The sequence below is a fragment of the Oncorhynchus tshawytscha genome, linkage group LG14, assembly GCF_018296145.1.
Source record: "Oncorhynchus tshawytscha isolate Ot180627B linkage group LG14, Otsh_v2.0, whole genome shotgun sequence".
Classification (NCBI taxonomy): domain Eukaryota; kingdom Metazoa; phylum Chordata; class Actinopteri; order Salmoniformes; family Salmonidae; genus Oncorhynchus; species Oncorhynchus tshawytscha.
In genome coordinates, this window is record NC_056442.1 from 5,988,028 (window position 1) to 6,012,398 (window position 24,371).

General features: G+C 43.2%; 1 protein-coding gene across 2 annotated transcripts in view; it reads left to right on the top strand.

The window, feature by feature from the left end:
* LOC112266432 (ATP-binding cassette sub-family C member 4) overlaps positions 1-24,371 on the top strand; it is a 42,740-nt gene that overhangs the window by 13,262 nt on the left and 5,107 nt on the right. The window contains exons 8-23 of one of the 2 annotated variants that reach the window (XM_024443893.2): positions 10,263-10,512; positions 10,626-10,733; positions 13,016-13,105; positions 15,289-15,480; positions 15,601-15,695; positions 15,799-15,885; positions 17,881-17,977; positions 18,199-18,399; positions 18,537-18,674; positions 18,862-18,899; positions 18,992-19,098; positions 19,265-19,411; positions 21,804-21,883; positions 22,018-22,168; positions 22,306-22,536; positions 24,267-24,367. In XM_024443893.2, coding sequence (XP_024299661.1) covers positions 10,263-10,512; positions 10,626-10,733; positions 13,016-13,105; positions 15,289-15,480; positions 15,601-15,695; positions 15,799-15,885; positions 17,881-17,977; positions 18,199-18,399; positions 18,537-18,674; positions 18,862-18,899; positions 18,992-19,098; positions 19,265-19,411; positions 21,804-21,883; positions 22,018-22,168; positions 22,306-22,536; positions 24,267-24,367 — 2,113 coding nt within the window. The remainder of the gene's footprint in view (positions 1-10,262; positions 10,513-10,625; positions 10,734-13,015; positions 13,106-15,288; positions 15,481-15,600; positions 15,696-15,798; positions 15,886-17,880; positions 17,978-18,198; positions 18,400-18,536; positions 18,675-18,861; positions 18,900-18,991; positions 19,099-19,264; positions 19,412-21,803; positions 21,884-22,017; positions 22,169-22,305; positions 22,537-24,266; positions 24,368-24,371) is intronic. The other variant, XM_024443895.2, reaches the window with a different exon arrangement.

Below are 24,371 nucleotides of genomic sequence, written 5' to 3' on the forward strand. Positions count from 1 at the left end.
AACCACCATAAAAAAGCCAGACTACGGTTTACAACTGCACATGGGGACAAAGATTGTACTTTTTGGAGAAATGTCCTCTGGTCTGATGAAACAAAAATAGAACTGTTTGGCCATAGTGACCATCGTTATGTTTGGAGGAAAAGGGGGAGGCTTGCAAGCCGAAGAACACCATCCCAACCGTGAAGCACGGGGGTGGCAGGAAGTGCGTCATAGGCAGATTGAGACACATCCAATGATATCTCTTGCTTAAATTGACCGATTTTTATGGGTATTTTTGTGCTGATTAGATTCCAGCGGGGGCGCAGACATCGACCTTGGGAGTGTTAAAGAGCATTTCAATCGGGAAAGGGGGATACCTAATCAGTTGTCCAACTGAATGTATTCAACTGAAATGAGGGGTGCGCGGGGCTGCCTTAATTGACATCCACGTCTTCAGCACCCAGGAAACAGTGGGTTAACTGCCTTGCTCAGGGGCAGAACGACAGAATTTTACCTTGTCAACTCGGGGATTCGATCCAGCAACCTTCCGGTTACTGGCCCAATGCTCTAACCACTAGGCTACCTGCAATCGAGTACAGGCTTAACATGACAACAGAGACAGGATGTCATAAGGAATTTTATTGAATAGTTTGAGGCCGGTAATTATGCTGTATTGGAAAGTAATCATATGGAATGTTTCTGCATGAAGTGAGACATCTGCGTGTATGTCTACCCAGCCACACATTCCATAAGCGATATGCATGGTTAACATGATATGGATTTCTGCATAAATTAGTCATATAATTTGATCTGATCTTCATCTTAGTCACAACAATAGACAAACAGTGTGCTTAAACTAATAACACACATTATTGTATTTTTCTTGTCTATATTGAATACATAATTTAAACATACACAGTGTAGGTTGGAAAAAGTATGTGAACCCCTTGGCTAATGACCTTTCCAAAAGCTAATTGGAGTCAGGAGTCCAGGAGAACTGATTGCTGGTGCTGATATCAAGCAAACGGAAGACATTTTGTTTATGATGAGATTATATAAAAATGCCAAGAGTTAAATGCAGCAGTAGGTCTATTGAGCTCATAAAGCATTGATGACATATTTGAGTCACTGATGAATCGATTGATCAAATGACTAATGTTGCAAAGCTTCACTTGAGCAAGGTTACTTAAAATCAAATATGAATGACTAGCTTACAGACCACGATTGCTGAGAGGGATTGTCGATGAGTCCATTCAACAAGTTATCTTGAGTTCAGCTTAGTAAAGTCCACTCTTATGCAGCCAAGTAGCTCTGAACAGTACTCAGTCTGTGTAGATCAGTGGACGGGAATTCTCATACCCGGGCAGGGTACGATCATGGATGACACACCAGTGTTATTTAGTGTTCCATACATTGAGCCACTACCAACAGCATAGATGCACCATTTTCCCTGTAGAGGATAGCTAAATTGCATGTTGTTTAGAAAATGGTGTTTGATATTGCCTGCCTTGACAGCAGAGGGGGCACTTGATAATTGTAATGGCCGTTACTGCAGCACCTTAGTTCCAAGTCCACTCCTATCCAAATCATATAGCTGTGAACAGCACGACAGCAATCAGCCTGTGTAGACCAGTGTACGGGAGTGCTCACGGCCGGCCGGGCACGACCATGAAAGACGTGCCGATGTTATGGCGTTCCATACATTCTAATAGACTTAATAGAGAGGAGAGAGCAATAGCAAGGGAAGAGGAAACAGCACAACATGTTAAGGGGAAAGAGTCCATGGTCTATACACCAGAAACCATACATAATGCCTACACTGCGCTAGATCAACATGACATGATCAGATTGGCATAGCCCTATGACGAGTGAACAAGATTTCCACCAGTAAGCATGTCATTGAGTGCCTATCCTGTATATATGACAATAACATTTGATTTTATTGATTTGTGCAGGCATGATATCTGCTACAAAGAAGACTACGCTATAATGACTCTGCATTGCGTGCAGAACTTAAGAATGAAGTGACAATGAGTAACAATGAATATCGTCAGATAATAGGCTAAGCATGGATTATACTAGCTAGCCACTACCAGCAGCATATAGCCAATGTGACCTTGTCCATTCGGTGGATACATCTCTGTGTACTTCCTGAAAAATAAAGTTTGACACAAGACAACATATTAGGCACGTTCATATTGCACCATAGCCCTGGGCTAAGGGAGATTTTCGTAAACGTGCATTTACAATGATCCATCCAGATCTTATAGCCAGTCATAGCTGTGGGAACTAGGGGTGCTGAGGGTGCTGCAGCACCCCATGATAAATCACAATGAAAACATAGTTTTATATAAAAAAATAAATCCACCAAATTAGTGCACTAGGCCTCTATTACTCCTGTACGAGCAGATAAAAATACTCATCAGCAGAGTGGGGAGAGAAATACCTCAATATATATATATTGGATGGCTAAATGTGGCAGCCTGATGGGGGAATCAAAATGCCGCCAGGGACATGTGATGAGAAACAAAAGTAGGCTACAGTGATACTTCAGTGACAAGCGTCGGCTGGGCAAGTAGCCTGTAGCTATCCCTGCAAATTGAAATACAGTGGACAATGATGATCCGTCCGAGTTTTCAGGGTCCACCCCTTGCATCGATTTCCACAAATAATTCCACTTGTTGAATAGCCTACAGTTACCAGCTCAGAAACCAGGAATTCAAAAATATGCCATGGATAGTGAAATGATTTGATTGAAATGAGCAACAATTCCCACACAGAAATACCTGAGGTAGCCTACACGATTGCCATGAAGGCAAAGCATGACGGTGTAAATTACAGAGACGATGTGGATGAGTTGTCGAAGACTGTTGCTATAAATCTAATACAACACGTTACTGAGTACCACTCTCTGTATTTTCAAGCATAGTGGAGGCTGCATCATGTTATGGTTATGCTTCTAATCATTAAGGACTCTGAAGTTTTTCAGGGTAAAAAATACATGGAATGGAGCTAAGCACAAGCAAAATCCTAGAGGAAAACCGCGTTCAGTCTGCTTTCCACCAGACACTGGGAGATGAATTACCTTTCAGCAAGACAGTAACCTAAAACACCAAAACACCAAAGGCCAAATCTACACTGGAGTTGCTTACCAATAAGACAGTGACCGAGCTACTGTTTGGAATTACATCTACCTAAAAATGGTTGTCTTGCAGTGATCAACAACAAATTTGAAAAATTTTGAAAAAAAATTGTAAGAATAATAGGAAAAGTTGCAAAATCCAGGTGGGGAAAGCTCTTAGAGACTTACTCAGAAAGACTCACAGCTGTCATTGCTGCCAACGGTGCTTCTACAAAGTATTTACTTATGTAAATTAGATATTTCTGTATTTGATTTTCAATAAATTAGCAAAAAAATCTAAAAACATGTTTTCACTTTGTCATTATGGGCTATTGGCTATATTATGGGTGAGAAATAAAATCACTGTAATCCATTTTGTATTCAGGCTGTAACGCAACAAAATGTGGAGTCAAGTCAAGTGGTATGAATACTTTCTGAAGGCACATATGCGTGTGTGGTTTATAGTATTTGGCTGAGGGCCAGGCACCCCTAGCAGGGCCTCACAGAGGGAGCAAAGTCACGTTAACTTCACCAGCTGCCAACAAACAGCTTTCAGTTACATCACAGGTCTGGTCCCCTGATCCCTCTCACCATGAACAGCCAACACTATCCAGCCACGAGACCTGGCTGTAGTCTTCTTTCTGCTTCTCTTTGGCCTTAACATGGGGAGAAGTTGCATGTTTTTGTCTCTGAATGTTACATTCTATGGTAGCTTTTAGTGGAATGTCTGGGGCGTTTATAGAATTCCCATTCCCAAAACATTCTACCTCCCATATTCCTGGCTGCAGCAAAGTTCACAAAAGCTGTAATAGTCATTCTGTAGTTCTTCTTCCATTTTTCTTGATCTGTGAAAAACCTTTGTTAAAATCTATTGATGCATCCATGCGTCAGTCTAATGAACATAAAAAAATCCCCATTAAAATCTACCAGTTTATTGGGAAATGGACAAACACGATTAGAAAAAATGAACAGCAATTTTAAAGGAAATGGTTGACTTGGTCTTTTAGCTAGTTAGGTCTTTTTTGCAAAAGGGCCTATTTCGCCCTTCTGCGGTGGAAAGTGGCAGAGGTACAGCGCTGTTTGTCAGACCATTAGACATCCCGAAAATCTGTCTTCTCATGAAAATGTCTGAAGCGTCTGAACGGTTGGGCCTGCTAACTAATATGACCACTCTATGGAAAGATGAGACTATTTTGCACTACAACCCCTATAAGCCCCACTGGAAGGAATGGCGCCGGAGGGGATGGCTGCCGTTTTACGGGCTCCTAACCAACTGTGCAATTTTTTTTCTTTTTTTTTCGCGTTGTTCGTAACTTTATTTTTGAACTTATTTTAAACATAATGTTGCTGCTTGTGGTGGTTATTTCTGTATTATTAAGTGAGGAGAGGCATACTTATCACACAAGTCAGAGCTATACTTAATCAAACATGCACACAGAGTGAATGGAGTGAGAGCTCGAATAATACAGAGAAACACAAAACTGTTTAGTCATGGTTGGTTCCACCCCTCCCTGGCAGATCAGGACATCATAATAGTACCTTGTTCTCTTATTGTGGCCAGGTGTATCGGGTCATAGTGGACAAACAAGTGATAAAGGCAGTTCCGTTTACTCACTTCTCTACCAAGTTAGCCTCTGTTCTCTTCTGTCTCCCCACAGCTGTGCCCTTGTAAGATAGTAAAAGAACAGAATGAGCGGAAGAACTGTGGTCACTTCTCTGAGACTGTCTTATGTGGTGTGACCAGGTTACTCAGAAGCAAAGAGAAATTGAAACAATACAGGTCTATCTGTTCCTCAAGTTTATCTCTATCCCATGTCCTTGACTACACGCCTATACCAGCTACAGGGTGTGAATGCAGAAGAGATGAACCATCCTTTCTCAGAAGCACAACATTGGCACTAAAGAAAATGTCTTTACTATTGTTAAGCATATTAAGTATTAACTACTATTTTTAAACAAAAAAGGTAAATACGTGATTTTTCTCTCACATGCTATCATCACTTATGACCGAAAATAACTTCTGGACATCAGAACAGCAATTACTCACCTCGAACTGGACGAAAATGTTTTCTTTAACGAGTCCGACGCGAAGGATATACTTCTTTCTCAGGAACGGGCCCAAATCCCCATCATTTGCATGAAGAAAAGACGTTGGAAAAGGGAGGCAGAGGTCGGGCTTCCTTCTGAGAATTTGTAGGCGAGTGAGTAATCCCCCTCCACCATCAGTCCTGTTAGCCAACGTGCAATCATTGGATAACTAAATGATTGAGCTCCGATCAAGGATATCCTACCAACAGGACATTAAAAACTGTAATATCTTGTGTTTCACGAGTCGTGGCTGAGCGACGACATGGATAACATACAGCTGGCGGGGTTTTCAGTCCATCGGCAAGTTAGAACAGCTGCCTCCGGTAAGACAAGGCGTGGTGGTCTGTGCCTATTTGTAAATAACAGCTGGTGCACAAAATTTAATATTAAGGAAGTCTCTAGGTTTTGCTCGCCTGAGGTAGAGTATCTCATAATAAGCTATAGATCACACTATTTACCAAAAGAGTTTATCTATATATTTTTTTGTAGCTGTCTATTTACCACCACAAACCGATGCTGGCACTAAGACGGCACTCAACAAGATGTATAAGGCCATAAGCAAACAGGAAAATGCTCATCCAGAGGTGGCACTCCTAGTGTCCGGGGACTTTAATGCAGGGAAACTTAAATCCGTTTTACCTAATTTCTACCAGAATGTTAAATGTGTAACCAGAGGAAAAGAAACTCTAGACCACCTTTACTCCACACACAGAGACCAGTACAAAGCTCTCCCTCGCCCTCCATTTGGCAAATCTGACCATAACTCTATCCTCCTGGAATTCCTGCTTACAAGCAAAAACTAAAGCAGGAAGTACCAGTGACTCGCTCAATAAGGAAGTGGTCAGAGGATGCAGATGCTAAGCTGCAGGATTGTTTTGATAGCACAGACTGTAATATGTTGCTGGATTCTTCCGATGGCATTGAGGAGTACACCACATCAGTGACTTGTTTCATCAATAAGTGCATAGATGACGTTGTCCCACAGTGACCATACGTACATACCCCAACCAGAAGCCATGGATTACAGGCAACATCCGTACTGAGCTAAAGGCTAGAGCTGCCGCTTTCAAGGAGCAGGACTAAGAAATCCCGCTATGCCCTCAGACAAACCATCAAACAGGCAAAGCGTCAATACAGGACTAAGATTGAATCGTACTAGACTGGCTCCGATGCTCGTCGGATGTGGCAGGGCTTACAGACTATTACGGACAACAAAGGGAAGCACAGCTGCGAGCTGCCCAGTGACACCAGCCTACCAGATGAGCTAAATAACTTCTATGCTCGCTTCGAAGCACACAACACTGAAGCATGCATGAGAGCATCAGCTGTTCCGGACAACTGTGTGATCACGCTCTCCGTAGCCGATGTGAGTAAGACCTTTTAAAAGGTCAACATTCACAAGGCCGCAGGGCCAGACGGATTACCAGGACGTGTACTCCGAGCATGCACTGAACAACTGGCAGGTGTCTTCACTGACATTTTCAACCTGTCCCTGACAGAGTCTGTAATACCTCCATGTTTCAAGCAGACAACCATAGTCCCTGTGCCCAAGAACACTAAGGCTACCTGCCTAAATGACTATTGCCCCGTAGCACTCATATCTGTAGCCATGAAGTGCTTTGAAAGGCTGGTCATGGCTCACATCAACACTATTATCCCAGAAACCCTAGACCCACTCCAATTTGCATACCTCCCCAACATATCTACAGAGGATGCAATCTCTATTGCACTCCACACTGCCCTTTCCCACCTGGACAAAAGGAACACCTACGTGAGAAAGATATTCATTGACTACAGCTCCGTGTTCAACACCATAATGGCCTCAAAGCTCATCACTAAGCTAAGGACCCTGGGACTAAATACCTCCCTCTGCAACTGGATCCTGGACTTCCTGGCGGCCGCCTCCAGGTGGCAAGGGTAGGTAACAACACATGACGATGATCCTCAACATCCTCAGGGGTGCGTGCTCAGTCCCCTCCTGTACTCCCTGTTCACCCACAACTGCATGATGACTCCAACACCATCATTAAGTTTGCAGATGACACAACAGTGGTAGGCCTGATCACTGACAACAACGAGACAGCCTATAGGGAGGAGGTCAAAGACCTGGCCGGGTGGTGCCAGAATAACAACCTATCCCTCAACGTAACCAAGACCTAAGGAGATGAATGTGGACTACAGGAAAAGATGGACCCAGTTCGCCCCCATTCTCCTCGACCGGGCTGTAGTGGAGCAGGTTGAGAGCTTCAAGTTCCTTGGTGTCCACATCACCAACAAACTAAAATGGTCCAAACACACCAAGACAGTCGTGAAGAGGGCACAACAAAGCCTATTCCCCCTCAGGAAACTAAAAAGATTTGGCATGGGTCCTGAGATCCTCAAAAGGTTCTACAGCAGCTGCAACATCGAGAGCATCCTGGTTGCATTACTGCCTGGTACGGCAATTGCTCGGCTTCCGACCGCAAGGCACTACAGAGGGTAGTGCGTACGGTTCAGTACATCACTGCGGCTAAGCTGCTTGCCATCCAGGACCTCTACACCAGGCGGTGTCAGAGGAAGGCCCTAAAAATTGTCAAAGACCCCAGCCACCCCAGTCATAGACTGTTCTCTCTACTACCACATGGCAAGTGGTATCGGAGTGCTAAGTCTAGGACAAAAAGATTTCTCAACAGTTTTTACCCCCAAGCCATAAGACTCCTGAACAGGTAATCAAATGGCTGCCCAGAATTTTTGCATTGTGTTCCCCCCAACCCCTCTTTTACCCTGCTGCTACTCTCTGTTTATCATATATGCACAGTCATTTTAACTATACATTCATGTACATATGTACATATGTACATACTACCTCAATTGGCCCGACCAACCTGATGTCCCACACACTGGGCTATCTGCATTGTGTCCCACCACCCGCCAACCCCTCTTTACACTACTGCTACTTTCTGTTCATCATATATGCATAGTCACTTTAACCATATCTACATTACATACTACCTCAATCAGCCTGACTAACCGCTGCCTGTATGTAGCCTCGCTACTGTATATAGCCTCACTACTGTTTTCACTGTCTTTTTACTGTTGTTTTTATTTCTTTACTTACCGTTCACCTAATACCTTTTTTGCACTATCTGGTTAGAGCCTGTAAGTAAGCATTTGACTGTAAGGTCTACACCGGTTGTATTTGGCGCACGTGACAAATAAACTTTGATTTGAAACCACTACTAAAGGACACCAATAAAAAGAAGAGACATGCTTGTGCCAAGAAACACGATCAATGGACATTTAGACCGGTGGAAATTTGTCCTTTGGTCTGGAGTCCAAATTGGAGATTTTTGGTTCCAACCGTTCCAACTGTCTTAACTTCTTATGGCTGGGGGCAGTATTGAGTAGCTTGGCTGAATAAGGTGCCCAGATAAACTGCCTGCCACTCAGTCATATTTGGATAGAAAACACTCTGAAGCTTCTAAAACTGTTTGAATGATGTCTGTGAGTATAACAGAACTCATATGGCAGGCAAAACCCTGAGAAAAAATCCAGCCAGGAAGTGGGAAATCTGAGGTTGGTCGTTTTTCAACTCATTCCCTATTGAAGATAGTGGGATATTGGTCATGTTGCACCTCCTAAGGCTTCCACTAGATGTCAACAGTCTTTAGAACCTTGTTTGATGCGTCTACTGTGAAGTGGGGCTGAATGAGAGGGGATTGAGTCAGAGGTCTGCCAGAATGCCTTGAGCTTGTGATGCTCGTTCACGTGAGAGCGAGCTCTGTTCCATCGCAATTCTACAGACAAAGGAATTCTCCGGTTGGAACATTATTGAAGATTTATGTTAAAAACATCCTAAAGATTGATTCTATACATTGTTTGACATGTTTCTACGGACTGTAACGGAACTTTTTGACATTTCGTCTGCTCCTAATGAACGCGCTTCGTGAGTTTGGATTTGTTTACAAAATGCACTAATAAAGGTAGCTATTTGGACATAAATTATGGACATAAATTATGGACATTATCGAACAAAACAAAAATGTATTGTGGAACTGGGATTCCTGGGAGTGCATGCTGATGAAGATCATCAACGGTAAGTGAATATTTATAATGTTATTTCTGACTTCTGTTGACTGCACAACATGGCGGATATCTTTTTGGCTGCTAGGTCGAGTAAAATGATCAGTGTGGGGTGTTCTTTCATTATGTGTCAGGAAGTAGCTAGAAAATGTTAGCCAGTTAGCTTGCGACTGTAGTTGTGAGGTCAGAGCTTTCGGAACAATCCTACTTATTGGCCAGAGCGTCCAGTGTGCGATAAGGCGAGCAATATTCAGTGAGCTGTTCTCTCTCTCTTAGATGTCTGGAAGTAGCTGGCAATTTAGTACAGAATGGTTAGATCAACCTTTAAAGGGATGGGTGGCACTAAGGCTTAAGAGGGTGTGAACAATGCTGAATGGGTGTAGACAAAGAAGGGCTCTCCAATAGTAGTACCAAAACATTGAAAGACGGTTTTCTCAAGTGAGTTTACAAGTTGATCAACTTTCAAAGCAGAATTATTTTCCCATTGTTTCCTCAAATGCAGTGTATCATATACCATTTTGTAGCTCTGAGTCTACTTTTATCTAATGTAAAAAATAAAATACAAATTAAATGTTGCTACATAAGACCGAATCCAAGTGTTGAGTCACAAATCTCAAATATATTTTGATTTGTTTAACACTTTTTTGGTTACCATATGATTCCATATGTGTTATTTCATCGTTTTGATGTCTTCACTATTATTCTACAATGTAGAAAATAGTAAAAATAAAGAAAAACCCTTCAATGAGTAGGTGTTCTTAAACTTTTGACCGGTACTGTATATACCTAAAGGGGTCCTAAAATTCAAAATCAAATAGCTAAATGATCCTTATGGTATGACCATCTTAAAACAATTCCATATGTTAACTTGTAGAACCTCCCCCAACGACTTAGACTTTTATAGGTTAAAGGAAAGATTTATAAAGACTCCATTGAATTTAACAGATGTGTAACAGAATGTTTTGTTTTATTGCGTTATTATTGAAAGACTTCACTTTCATTCTTCCCTCAGGAAAGAGATCTCCAAGATCATGTCTAGCTCCGTCCTGCGAGGCCTAAACATGGCCTCCTTCTTTGCGGCCAGTAAGATCATTGTTTTCATCACCTTCGCCGTCTACGTCCTCCTGGGGAACACCATCTCAGCCAGCCGGGTGTTTGTGGCAGTGTCTCTATATGGTGCCATCAAGCTCACGGTGACCCTCTTCTTCCCACTGGCCATCGAGAAGGTGTTCGAGACCATCATCAGTATCCGCAGGATCAAGGTACTCTATAGATCATCTGGCACAAAATGGCTGCTGTGCCTCACCGAGGTGCAATGAGTTATTGTAGTTTAGTAAGGTTTGTTAGGCTGAATCATCTCTCTGTTGTCCCACAGAATTTCCTTCTGTTGGATGAGATTGAGAGACCCAACATGAGATTCACCCTGGAGGAAAAGAAAGACGCCTCTGTTGAGATCAAGGACTTAATTTGCTACTGGGACAAGGTGAATATTCTGGCAGGGTCAAATGTTTAATGTCCACATGTTTTATAAAATGTTTATTATTACTTTTTCTTTTCATCGCTGCAACCCCCCAACGGGCTCGGGAGGTGAAGTTTGAGTCGTGCGTCCTCCGAAACACGACCCGCCTAACCGTACTTCTTAACACCCGCCCACTTAACCAGGAAGCCAGCCAGACCAATGTGTCGGAGGAAACACCATTTAACTGACGACCAGAGTCAGCCTGCAGGCACCCGGGCCCACCACAAGAGTTGCTAGAGTGAGATGAGCCAAGTAAAGCCCCCCCCCCCAATCCTCCCCTAACCCGGACCACGCTGGGCTAATTGTGCGCCGCCCTATGGGACTACCGATCACGGCTGATTGTGATACAGCCCGGGCCTTAGACCACTGCGCCACTCGGGAGGCCCAAATGTCCACATTTTGATATACAGTGCTTTCAGAAAGTATTCAGACCCCTTGACTTTTTTTTTCACATTTTTTACGTTACAGCCTTATTCTTCTTATTTTTTTATCCTCAGCAATCTACCCACAATACCCCATAATGACAAAGTGAAAACAGGTTTTTAGAAATGTTTGCAAATGTATAAAAAAATGAAAACAGAAAAACCTTATTTACATAAGTATTCAGACCCTTTGCTATGAGACTCGAAATTGAGCTCAGGTCCATCCTGTTTCCATTGATCATCCTTGAGATGTTTTTACAACTTGATTGGTTCAATTGATTGGACATGATTTGGAAAGGCACACACCTGTCTATGTAAGGTCCCACAGTTGACAGTGCAAAAACCAAGCCATGAGGTTGAAGGAATTGTGCGTTTAGTGCCAAGACAAGATTGTGTCGAGGCACAGATCTGGGGAAGGGTACCAAAAAATGTCTGCAGCATTGAAGGTCCCCAAGAATACAGTGGCCTCCATCATTCTTAAATGGAAGAAGTTTGGAACAACCAAGACTCTTCGTAGAGCTGGCCACCCGGCCAAACTGAGCAATCGGGGGAGAAGGGCCTTGGTCAGGGAGCTGATCAAGAACCCTATGGTCACTCTGACAGAGCTCTAGAGCATAGAGCTCTAGCATCACATCTGGAGGAAACCTGGCACCATCCTTACGGTGAAGCATGGTGGTGGCAGCATCATGAAGTGGGGATGTTTTTCAGCGACATGGACTGGGAGACAGATCAGGATCGAGGCAAATGTGAATAGAGCAAAGTACAGAGAGATCCTTGATGAAAACCTGCTCCAGAGCTCTCAGGACCTCAGACTGGGGTGAAGGTTCACCTTCCAACAGGACAATGACCCTAAGCACTTAGCCAAGACAATGCAGGAATGGCTTCGGGACAAGTCTTTGAATGTCTTTGAGTGGCCCAGCCAGAGCCCATTCTTCAACCTGATTTGAACACCTCTGGAGAGACCTGAAAATAGCTCCCAACACTCCAACAGCAACACTCCCCATCCAACCTGACAAAGTTAGTGAGGATCTGTAGAGAAGAATGTGAGAAACTCCCTAAATACAGGTGTGCCAAGCTTGTAGCCCAGGGGTGCAGCGGTCTAAGGCACTGCATCTCAGTGCAAGAGTTGTCACTACTGTCCCTGGTTCGAATCCAGGCTGTATCACTTCCGGCCGTGATTGGGAGTCCCATAGTGCGGCGCATAATTGGCCCAGCGTCGTCCGGGTTTGGCTGGGGTAGGCCGTCATTGTAAATAATAATTTGTAATATCAGTTTTTTACATTTTTAATGAACTAGCAAACATTTCCAAAAAACTGTTTTTGCTTTGTCATTAAAGGGTATTGTGTGTAGATTGATGAGGGGGAAAAAACGATTTAAACAATGTTAGAATAAGGCAGAAAACTGTTATGTTTTAATTCTCAGAGTAAAAACTCTATGGACACTATTAAAGCTCAAACCAAGTTTATTCTTTCGAGTGTCAATACAGCTGCATTAGACAAAGACATTCACACAAGCACTGATATTTAACCTGTTCTCCTATGCTGAATCTCCTCTTACACATCTGAACAAACATTGCATCTTTATTGCTAGGCAGGAAACTAAGTGATACAGGCCATAAACTGGCACCCCTCAGGTCTCTATTACAACTAATGACTAATAACATTTAAAGTTCAGAATTCCAATCCTATCAAAACTAACAAAATGTGGGGAAAAGTCAAGGGTTCTGATTACTTTCCGAAGGCACTGTACAAAACAAGAACACGCCTGTCCTGTGTGGTAACTTCATGTGTTGCTATGAAATGTCCCTCCCTTCTATCACCACAGTGTCTGGATGCCCCGTCTCTCCAGAACCTGTCACTCACAGTGAAATCGGAGCAACTCGTTGTTGTCATTGGACCTGTGGGAGCTGGAAAGGTCAGAGGTCATGCATAGTTAGGACTGTTACTGTGACCATATTACCGCCACTCCGGCGGTCACGAGTCATGAAGGCAGTCAATATCCACGTTACCATTTAGTCACAGGAATTAGGCTTCTCCAAGCTCTGATGGTCATTAGTAGCCTACCAAACGTACTAACTGACTGGTACTCAGCACTCTATTGTCCCTCTAATCACTCTGACATCATTGCAAATGTTTCGAAAATGTAATCAAACACTTCATGAGAGCCCATGAGCTCAACATTTGTATAGGCTATGCAATTGCACATGAAAACAGAGTGGTGGCCTCTATTAAAAAGAGGAGGACCCCATCAGCTTTCTATAGGTAGGCTATATTTATTTCTCAACTTTCCTAATATTAAGCACATTGCTTCTCTTTACAACATGTGTATAGCCTACTTGGCCTTGCCCATAGGCCTATATGTTTTGATAAGGTTTGTATCACAACTAAAGTGGACAAATAAAATTAAAATTAAACACATTAATTTGCTTTATAAGGGCTGTAGAGCCTAACTGGTATACATAAGCATCGCGTGAGTTTCAAGTTTGGGTAAGAATTTTCACCATAAAAATGCACCTTAATAATAAAAGCATTACTTTTGATAATGGTGTTTTCCCGCTAATGGAACATTCACGCTTATAGCCTAATGCCGTGTGCGCATTGCTGCCCTTATAGCCTACTGCCGTGTGCGCATTGCTGCCCTTATAGCCTACTGCCGTGTGCGCATTGCTGCCCTTATAGCCTACTGCCATGTGCGCATTGCTGCCCTTATAGCCTACTGCCGTGTGCGCATTGCTGCGCACATAATGTGAAGAAATAGCCAAATAGTTAATCAACATTTTAAGCTAAACGTTCTGATCTGTTGCTTCAGCCTCATTGCGTAAAACAGGTTTATTGATGCTGGTGGTTGTATTAATTTGGGATCTATCGCTTCCCACAACTGTCCCAGACTATATATATCTCTCTCGCACAGAATAGGTCACCTTTTGTACTATGGGGGATTGTAGACTGACATAGGCTAATGTTTTTACTGTTCGTTAGGCCCACTCATCTTGTTGGCTGATGAAAAGTACATGTGGACAGTTCTTCCAATACCTTTAATATGCACCTCGGAATTGGATAAGTACGCCCGCAGTTGCGTCACCGACGTGTCTGTCTTCACTTGTAGCCTGTGAGAAAGACCCGATCAGGTGATGGAGAGCCATGTGAGTGAGAGGTGCTTCTGAGAATACAGTACTCAGGAAGAAGGGAATTATAATTATTATATTCAGCCCAATGGCACTGTGTCCACTGGCTGCAAAAGACATGGATTTTTTTAGGGGACATTACGGCCACACGAGATGTAAGGGAATGCCGCCGGGACATTCGAGGCATTATCAAGTGCTTGTCAAGTTGTGAATGAGAGTGATGAAGTGTGTACGGCCTGTGTAAAAAAAACAAAGCAGGGCTCATGCCTTTCATGCAATGTTTTTCAAATCATCAGAGTCACATTATGCAGCCTTACAATGTATTCAAAATCAAAACATATAGTCCAACATTTGTAGAACAACTAAAGTGACATTAATAATTCTATATTAAGCATATAGGAGTACCTATCTTTGTTAACCACTCAACACGGAATAGCCGCATGTGCGCACTCCTTCAAATCGTTTGGAGAAAATATCCTTTCTATTTTATTCAGCTTTGTTCAATTGGATTCTTCATACTATAAAATAATGCCATGGAATTCTAATCAAATCTTGTCTGCTAAATTAACTAGTGTAGCCCACAGCCATATGGCATAACATAAGGATAACTTATGCCATTCTGAAATAGACTACATTTCTTCATATCATGTTTGTTTAGACCTGTCTAAAATAAATATTGAATCTATTGTGAGGGTGTAGACTATATTACATGGATTTATTAGACTTTTTAAAATGTAGATGTTCCAAAGGTCTGCATCAGTGGCTTATACTGTAGGCTATGTGTTGAAGCCAGGAGATGCTAAATGTGTTTGCTAATTAACAGTCAATTACCGTGAGACCGGCAGTTATTTGCTTGACCATCACCAGCTGATGAAATGTTGTGACCGCCACGCCCTAATGCACAGTACATATAGTAAAATATGTAGTAAGCCATATCAGCCAGCTCACTTGTTTACCCTCCCATCTCCCACAGTCCTCCCTGCTCAGCGCTATCCTGGGGGAGCTGCCTCATGACAAGGGGGTGTTGAGGGTCAAAGGTCAGCTGACCTACGCCTCCCAGCAGCCCTGGGTGTTCCCTGGAACCATCCGCAGCAACATCTTGTTTGGCAAAGAGCTCCATCCTCAGAAGTATGAGAAGGTCCTGAGAGCCTGCGCCCTCAAGAGGGTAAGACACACTGAATGGAGCTCTCACGGTATTTATTCTAGGAGCATTGCAGTGGTTGTAATGGCTTTGTGTTCAATGACTGTTAACCCCTGTTGTTGCTATTATCACTTCTGTGTTTAGGACATGGAGCTGCTGCCAGACGGGGACCTGACATTGATAGGGGACAGAGGAGCAACCCTCAGTGGGGGACAGAAAGCTAGAGTGAACCTGGCCCGGTAAGACCACAGCTCCACTTCATACCAGAGTAGAAATGAGTTGAGGTACATTCTATAGATGAATATCCTCCAGTCTCTATCTGAAAGCCTTGTTGTGTCTCAGGGCTGTGTACCAGGATGCTGATATCTACCTGCTGGACGACCCTCTAAGTGCTGTGGATGCTGAGGTCGGGAGACACCTGTTTGAACAGTGAGTGAACCACAGTTTCAGCTGAACAGGTTGTATTTAACCTTTATTTTACTGGACTTGTCCCATTGAGATAAATAATTACTTTACAAGAGACAAAATAACAGCTCATTTTGACAGTTTGACCCAATAACAGTTTGACCCATTTACAACATAAAACAACCCACTACAGTTTAAAAATATACATTTACACATTGAGCAGCAAGATTATTTGGGGAGGTATGGTGCAACTATGAAATGATGACCTCTTCCTAAAACTCAGCAAAAAAAGAAGTGTCCCTTTGAGGACCCTGTGTTTCAAAAGAGAATTCTTAAAAATCTAAATAACTTCACAGATCTTCATTGTAAAGGGTTTAAACACTGTTTCCCATGCTTGTTCAGTGAACCATAAACAGTTAATGAACATGCACCTGTGGAACGGTCGTTAAGACACTAACAGCTTACAGACGGTAGGCAATTAAGGTCACAGTTATGACAAGTTAGGACACTAAACAGGCCTTTCTACTGACTCTGAAAAACACCAAAAGAAAGATGCCCAGGGTCCCTGCTCATCTGCGTGAACGTGCCTTAGGCATGCTGCAAGGAGGCATGAGGACTGCAGATGTGGCCAGAGCAATAAATTGCAATGTCCGTACTGTGAGACGCCTAAGACAGCGCTACAGGGAGACAGGACAGATAGCTGATCGTCCTCGCAGTGGCAGACCACGTGTAACAACACCTGCACCTCAAACATCACACCTGCGGGACAGGTACAGGATGGAAACAACTGCCCGAGTTACACCAGGAACGCACATTCCCTCCATCAGTGCTCAGACTGTCCGCAATAGGCTGAGAGACGCTGGACTGAGGGCTTGTAGGCCTGTTGTAAGGCAGGGCCTCACCAGCAACAACATCGCCTATGGGCACAAATCCACCGTCGCTGGATCAAACAGGACTGGAAAACAGTGCTCTTCACTGACAAGTCGCAATTTTGTCTCACCAAGTGTGATGGTCGGATTTGCATTTATCGTTGAAGGAATGAGCGTTACACCGAGGCCTGTACTCTGGAGCGGGATCGATTTGGAGGTGGAGGGTCCGTCATTGTCTGGGGCGGTGTGGCACAGCATCATCGGTCTGAGCTTGTTGTCATTGCAGACAATCTCAACGCTTTGCTACAGGGAAGACATTCTCCTCCCTCATGTGGTACCCTTCCTGCAGGCTTATCCTGACATGACCCTCCAGCATGACAATGCCACCAGCCATACTGCTCGTTCTGTGTGTGATTTCCTGCAAGACAGGAATGTCAGTGTTCTGCCATGGCCAGCGAAGAGCCCTGATCTTAATCCCATTGAGCACATCTGGGACCTGTTGGATCGGAGGGTGAGGGTTAGGGCCATTCCTCCCAGAAATGTCTGGGAACTTGCAGGTGCCTTGGTGGAAGAGTGTGTTAACATCTTACCACAAGAACTGGAATATCTGGTGCAGTCCATGAGGAGGAGATGCACTGTAGTACTTAATGAAGCTGGTGGCCACACCAAATACTGACTTACTTTTGATTCTCCCTTTGTTCAGGGACACATTACTCCATTTCTGTTAGTCACATGTCTGTGGAATTTGTTCAGGTTATGTCTGTTGTTGAATCTTGTTATGTTCATATAAATATTTACACATGTTAAGTTTGCTGAAAATAAACGCAGTTGACAGTGAGGACGTTTCTTTTTTTGCTGAGTTTATTTGGTCACATGATTCATTTTGCATATGGTTTCCTAGAAACATCGGGTGGCTCAACTTACCCCACTATCCTTTAGTACAACTGAACTACATTCTTCCCAGACTCAGATTAGGTCTACTTACTGGCTGCTTCTTTAGGGCAGGAATGGGTTTTTGTATTTACAAGTAAAAGGATGTTCAGGGTCATGTGGATTCTCTGTAGTTAGAACAGGCCTTAGGCCTTCACCAGCAGGGTGAAACTGCTCTTAAAGTGTCCGTCTGTCTCTCTCCATGTGTCTGTGTGTCCAGGTGTATCTGTGGTATTCTGAAGAATAAGCCCCGCATCCTGGTCACCCACCAGTTGCAGTACCTCCAAGCAGCCAACCAGATCCTCGTCCTCAAGGAGGTGTGTTCCTGGCAGGGTTTAACATTCTACACATGCTTTGTAACCTACATATGACCACAGGTGCATTTCTGCTTACCTTTAACTTTGTTGAGCACATAACATGTCTGCTGTCAATCTTTCTGAAATGAATTGTTCACCCAAAGGCATATGCATTTACATATGAATACAGACTCCAGAAGTCGGGCAGGGCGTTGACGTGTGTATGTGTGTGTGTGTGTCAGGGTCACGTGGTAGCGAGGGGGACATACTCCGAGCTGCAGCACTCTGGGGTTGACTTCACCTCCCTGCTGAAGAGGGATGAGGAGGAGGAGCCACAAACCAACAACAATCACTCAGTGGTCAAACACGCCTTTTCCCAGAACTCAATATCCTCCCACACCTCCTCCATGCACTCTGTTAAAGATGGAGCTGACCAGCTTCCGGTGTGTCCAAACCCCACTCACTTCCTTTCAAGCCCTTAGATACAGTCACTATGAGGATTTTAATTCTGAAGTCTCCCTGATTGTTCGTCCCTTAGTTAACAGGGTATTATCTATTATCTGTCCATGTCTCCTCCCAGGAGGAGCTTGTCCAGACAATAGCAGAGGAGAGCCGATCGGAGGGCAACATCGGCGCCAGCCTATACTTCAAGTACTTAAACGCAGGAGCCAGCATCCTGGTTATGCTGGGCACAGTCCTCCTCAGTCTCATCGCGGAGGTATTAACGCATCCAAAATGTCAGGCAGTGAATAGCCATATGTCACCATTCTACCTCATAGCATCTACAGTAAATACAAGCATTTTGACTTCTGATAGATGTGTGCAAAATCTAACTCTGAACACATCATTGGAACCGATGACATTGCAATGGTCGAACCAACTATAATGTAATTTGTCACCCACAGGTAGCGTATGTTCTTCAGGATTGGTGGCTGGCTTATTGGTAAGAAGCATCTATCGTTACGGTAGTTATTTGTTTCACAGTTCAGTTAGACTATAGTGAACATTCAAATAACAATGCTGTTTGATTGACAGGGCAGGAGAGCAGGAGAAACTCAATATTAACAGCACTATGATTGTCCAAAATGGCCTCAACATCACTCAAGAATTGGACCTCTGTTTCTACATGGGTATTTATGCAGGTATACAGAGGAAGAGCATTCCTAAATATACTGTATATAAATATACTGTATATTTACTTCTCCCTTTAAGGAATATTTTGCAAGTAAGTATGAGGTTGTCCCCTTCCCTGGGATGAAGCTTGGGAAAAACGTGTAATGACTGACAAGTCACCTTCTCTGTGTTCAGGTTTGACTTTGGCCTCAGTCATCTTTGGCTTTGTCAGGAGTCTGTTGATGTTCAATGTGCTGGTGAAAGCTGCTCAGTCTCTGCACAACCGCATGTTCATCTCTCTCCTCCGGACGCCTGTACGCTTCTTTGACATCAACCCAATTGGTGAGAAACCCCCCTGTGAAATAGAATCTGTTTGTGTTGTCTTTTTCTTGTTGAGTACAATACAATTACTTAGAATTGATTCCTGACCTCAAAATGCTTTGAAACCGGTTAGGGTGAGATGGGTTGAAGGGTTAAATGTTCTCTTCCCACTGGGAACAGATGTCATTTTAACATCTAGTTGAGATTTACATTTGGTGTAAAGTGTATATACAGTTGAAGTCTGAAGTTTACATACACCTTAGCCAAATACATTTAAACTCACTTTTTCACAATTCCTGACATTTAATCCAAGTAAAAATGTCAGTTAGGATAACCACTTTATTTTAAGAATGTGAAATGTTAGAATAATAGTAGAGAGAATGATTTATTTATTTCATCACATTCCCAATGGGTCAGAAGTTGACATACACTCCATTAGTATTTGGTAGCATTGCCTTTAAATTGTTTAACTTTGGTCAAATGTTTCGGATAGCCTTCCACAAGCTTCCCACAATAAGTTGGGTGAATTTTGGCCCATTCCTCCTGAGCTGGTGTAACTGAGTCAGGTTTGTAGGCCTCCTTGCTCGCACACACTTTTTCAGTTCTGCCCACACATTTTCTATGGGATTGAGGTCAGGGCGTTGTCATGGCCACTCCAATACCTTGACTTTGTTGTCCTGAAGCCGTTTTGCCACAACTTTGTAAGAATGCTTGGGGTCATTGTCCATTTGGAAAACCCATTTGCGACCAAGATTCAACTTCCTGACTGATGTCTTGAGATGTTGCTTCAATAGATCCACAATTTTCCTCCCTCATGATTCCATCTATTTTGTGAAGTGAACCAGTCCCTCCTGCAGCAAAGCACCCCCACAACATGCTGCCACCCCCGTGCTTCACGGTTGGGATTGTGTTCTTTGGCTTGCAAGCCTCACCCTTTTTCCTCCAAACAGAACAATGGTCATTATGGCCAAACAGTTTTATTTGTGTTTCATCAGACCAGAGGACATTTCTCCAAAAAGTACAATCTTTGTCCCCATGTGCAGTTGCAAACCATAGCCTTTTTTATGGCTTCTTCATTGCTGAGCGGCCTTTCATGTTATGTCGATATAGGACATGTTTTACTGTGGATGTAGATACTTTTGTACCGGTTTTCTCCAGCATCTTATCAAGTTACCTTGCTGTTGTTCTGGGATTGATTTGCACTTTTTGCACCACAGTACGTTCATCTCTAGGAGACAGAAGGCATCTCCTTCCTGAGTGGTATGACGGCTGCGTGGTCCCATGGTGTTTATACTTGCGTACTATTGTTTGTACAGATGAACATGGTACCTTCAGGCGTTTGGAAATTGCTCCCATGGATGAACCAGACTTGGAGGTCTACAATTATTTTTCTGAGGTCTTTGCTAATTTATTTTAATTTTCCCATAATGGCAAGCAAAGAGGCACTGAGTTTGAAGGTAAACCTTGAAATACATCCACAGGTACACCTCCAATTGAGTCAATTAGCCTATCAGAAGCTTCTAAAGCCATGACATCATTCTGGAATATTCCAAGCTGTTTAAAGGCACAGTCAACTTAGTGTATGTAAACTTCTGACCCACTGGAATTGTGATACATAAGTGAAATAATTTGTCTGTAAACAATTGTTGTGAAAATGACTTGTGTCATGCACAAAGTAGATGTCCTAACCAACTTGCCAAAACTATAGTTTGTTAACAAGAAACATGTGGAGTGGTTGAAAAACGAGTTTTAATGACTCCAACCTCATTGTCTGTACATAATATATATTTCACAGTCATTGGATTTAGGTTAAAAGTTGGATGAAAAAAATACCAAATTCCCTTACGTTTGTTAGGAATTGAAAAATGGTCAAGTTGTAGACAAATGCTTGATGCAAAATACAAGGCGAACAACTTCTTTATTTAAAGGTTTAATAGACAAACATATGCACATGGAAAGACCGAAACATTCCTTTAAGTTTGCAGCAAAGCTCTCCCCCTCCAGAAGAGAGGGAGGAACTAAATACTCTTGCCTTACCTGTTCGCTGTTTCATCCTTCCGTGTCTGGTGCCAAAGCATTAAATCAAGGCTAAGACCTTGGGGTTGAATAGACTATACAATTTAAACATCTTAATGGCTTAGTACACCCATGGTCGATTTTATGGCTCAGGGGCCCAGATACCAGTAACTAAGACCTGATTTATGGTGACCTCTGGCCTTACAGAGAGTACCTAGAGACCAAATTTCAATAGGGAATAGTCATCCAAATATAGCATTCTTAGCACGTTGGTGACTTTTTTAAAATCCAATCAGTTTTCCACATTGATCAATCATCACCACATTGAATTTGTTTTGTTGAAATGACATGGGAAACGGCATTGATTCAACCAGTTTTTCCTCCTGTTCTACCACAGGAAGAATTCTCAACAGGTTCTCTAAGGACATTGGCCAGCTGGATTCCATGCTACCCATTACCTTTGTTGACTTCAGTCAGGTAAGTGAGTGTATAGCTCTAGAGGGGAACACCTATGTATTTTGGCAGGCGGAAAGATTTCCCAATCCAGTGTCTATAAATCTTTTCTTCTCATGTCTCCTGGGGCGTATCTCCTGGGGCGTATTTTTCCACAGTTGATCCTGCAGAATATTGGCGTGGTGGCGGTGGCAGCGGCAGTCATGCCCTGGATCCTCATTCCTGTCGTTCCTCTACTTATCATATTCCTGTTTCTGAGGCGCTACTTCCTGCAGACGTCACGGGACGTCAAACGCCTGGAGTCCACCAGTGAGTGACAGGACTGACTGGGACAGTGAGGGGAGGCAAGGGACAAATGATCATTGTACATTTGCTCTATTAATGTGTATGATTTCTTTTTGTGTCTGCAGCCGTATGTGAGTTTATGTATTTCCTGTGTTCTGCAGCTCGGAGTCCCGTCTTCTCCCACCTGTCCTCGTCCCTCCAAGGTCTGTGGACGATCCGAGCCTTCAGAGCCGAGGAGAGATTCCAGAACACCTTTGACACTTATCAGGATCTGCACACAGAGTCCTGGTTCCTGTTCCTGGTCACTTCTCGCTGGTTCGCTCTCCGACTGGATGGAATCTGCGCGGCCTTTGTCACTGTCACCGCCTTCGGCTGCCTATTCCTCAGAGATGGTAAGAGGTTGAATTATTATTGCTTAAATGTCACACCGTATGTAGTGCACTTTTGACCAGTGCCTTAACCTCTCTAGGATAGGGGATGCTTGCATCCCACTTGGCCAAAAGCCAGGGAAAATGCAGCGCGGCAAATTCAAATAAAATTATATAAAAATCAAACTTTCATTAAATCATACATGTAAGATACTAAATTAAAGCTACACTCGATGTGAATCCAGCCAACATGTCAGATTTTGAAAAGGCTTTTCGGCGAAAGCATAAGAAGCTATTATCTGATGATAGCACAACGGTAGACAGAGTAGCATATTTCAACCCTGCAGGCGCTACACAAAACGCAGAACTAAAATGTAAAACATGCCTTACCTTTGACGAGCTTCTTTTGTTGGCAATCCAATATGTCCCATAAACATCAAAATTGGTCCTATTGTTCGATTAATTCCGTCCATATATATCCAAAATGTCCATTTATTTGGCGCGTTTGATCGAGAGAGAAAAAAAGCTTCCAATTTGCGCAACGTCACCACAAAAAATCTCAAAAGTTGCCTGTACATTTGCCAAAACATTTCAAACTACTTTTGTAATACAACTTTAGGTATTTTTAAATGTCAATAATCAATAAAATTTAAGACGGGATGATCTGTGTTCAATACAGGAAGAAAAAAAAGCTGAAGCATGCTTTCTGGTCACGCGTCTCTAACTAACAGTACACTTAAAGTGACCCTCATTCAAGATGGCCGTACTTCTTCATTACACAAAGGAATAACCTCAACCCATTTCTAAAGACTGTTGACATCCAGTGGAAGTGATAGGAACTGCAAGAAGGCCCCTTAGAAATCTGGATTCCCAATGAAAACACATTGAAAAGAGAGTGACCTCAAAAAAGAAAATCTGAATGGTTTGTCCTCGGGGTTTCGCCTGCTAAATAAGTTCTGTTATACACAGACATGATTCAAACTGTTTTAGAAACTTCAGAGTGTTTTCTATCCAAATCTACTAATAATATGCATATATTATCTTCTGGGGATGAGTAGCAGGCAGTTGAATTTGGGCATGCATTTCATCCGGACGTGAAAATATTGCCCTGTCACCAAGAAGTTAAGGCTACAGAGCAATAGTCATTCAGACAGGTTACCATGGCATTCTTTGGCACAGGGACTATGGTGGTCTGATTGAAATGTTGGTATAACAGACTAGGTCAGGGAGAGGTTGAAAATATCATTGAAGACACTTGCCAGCTGGTCAGCATAAGCTCGAGTACACATGGTAATCCATCTGGTCCTGCGGCCTTGTGAATATTAACCTGATTAAAGTTCTTACTCACGTCAGCTACGGAGGACGTGATCATACAGTCGTCTGGAACAGCTAGTGCTCTCATGCATGATTCAGTGTTGCTAGCCTCAAAGCGAGCATTATCTCATCTGGTAGGCTTACGTCTCTGGGCAGCTCGGTTTCCCTTTGTAATCCGTGATCGTTTGCAAGCCCTGTCACATCTGATGGGTGCCAGAGGATTCAATCTTAGTGCTGTATTGACGCTTTGCCTGTTTTATGGCTCGTCTGAGCTCGTAGTGGGATTTCTTATTAGCGTCCGGATTTGTGTCCGTCTCCTTGAAAGCGGCAGCTCTAGCCTTTAACTCATTGCGGGTGTTGCCTGTAATCGATGGCTTCTGGTTGATGACATGCTATGCAGCCAATTAATTGAGTAAATGTTCGTATCTGTCCTAAATCAGGGCTGGAGGCAGGAGCTGTGGGTTTGGTGTTGTCCTACGCTGTCACCCTTCTTGGGAACTTCCAATGGACCATTCGTCAGAGTGCAGAGATGGAGAACATGGTAA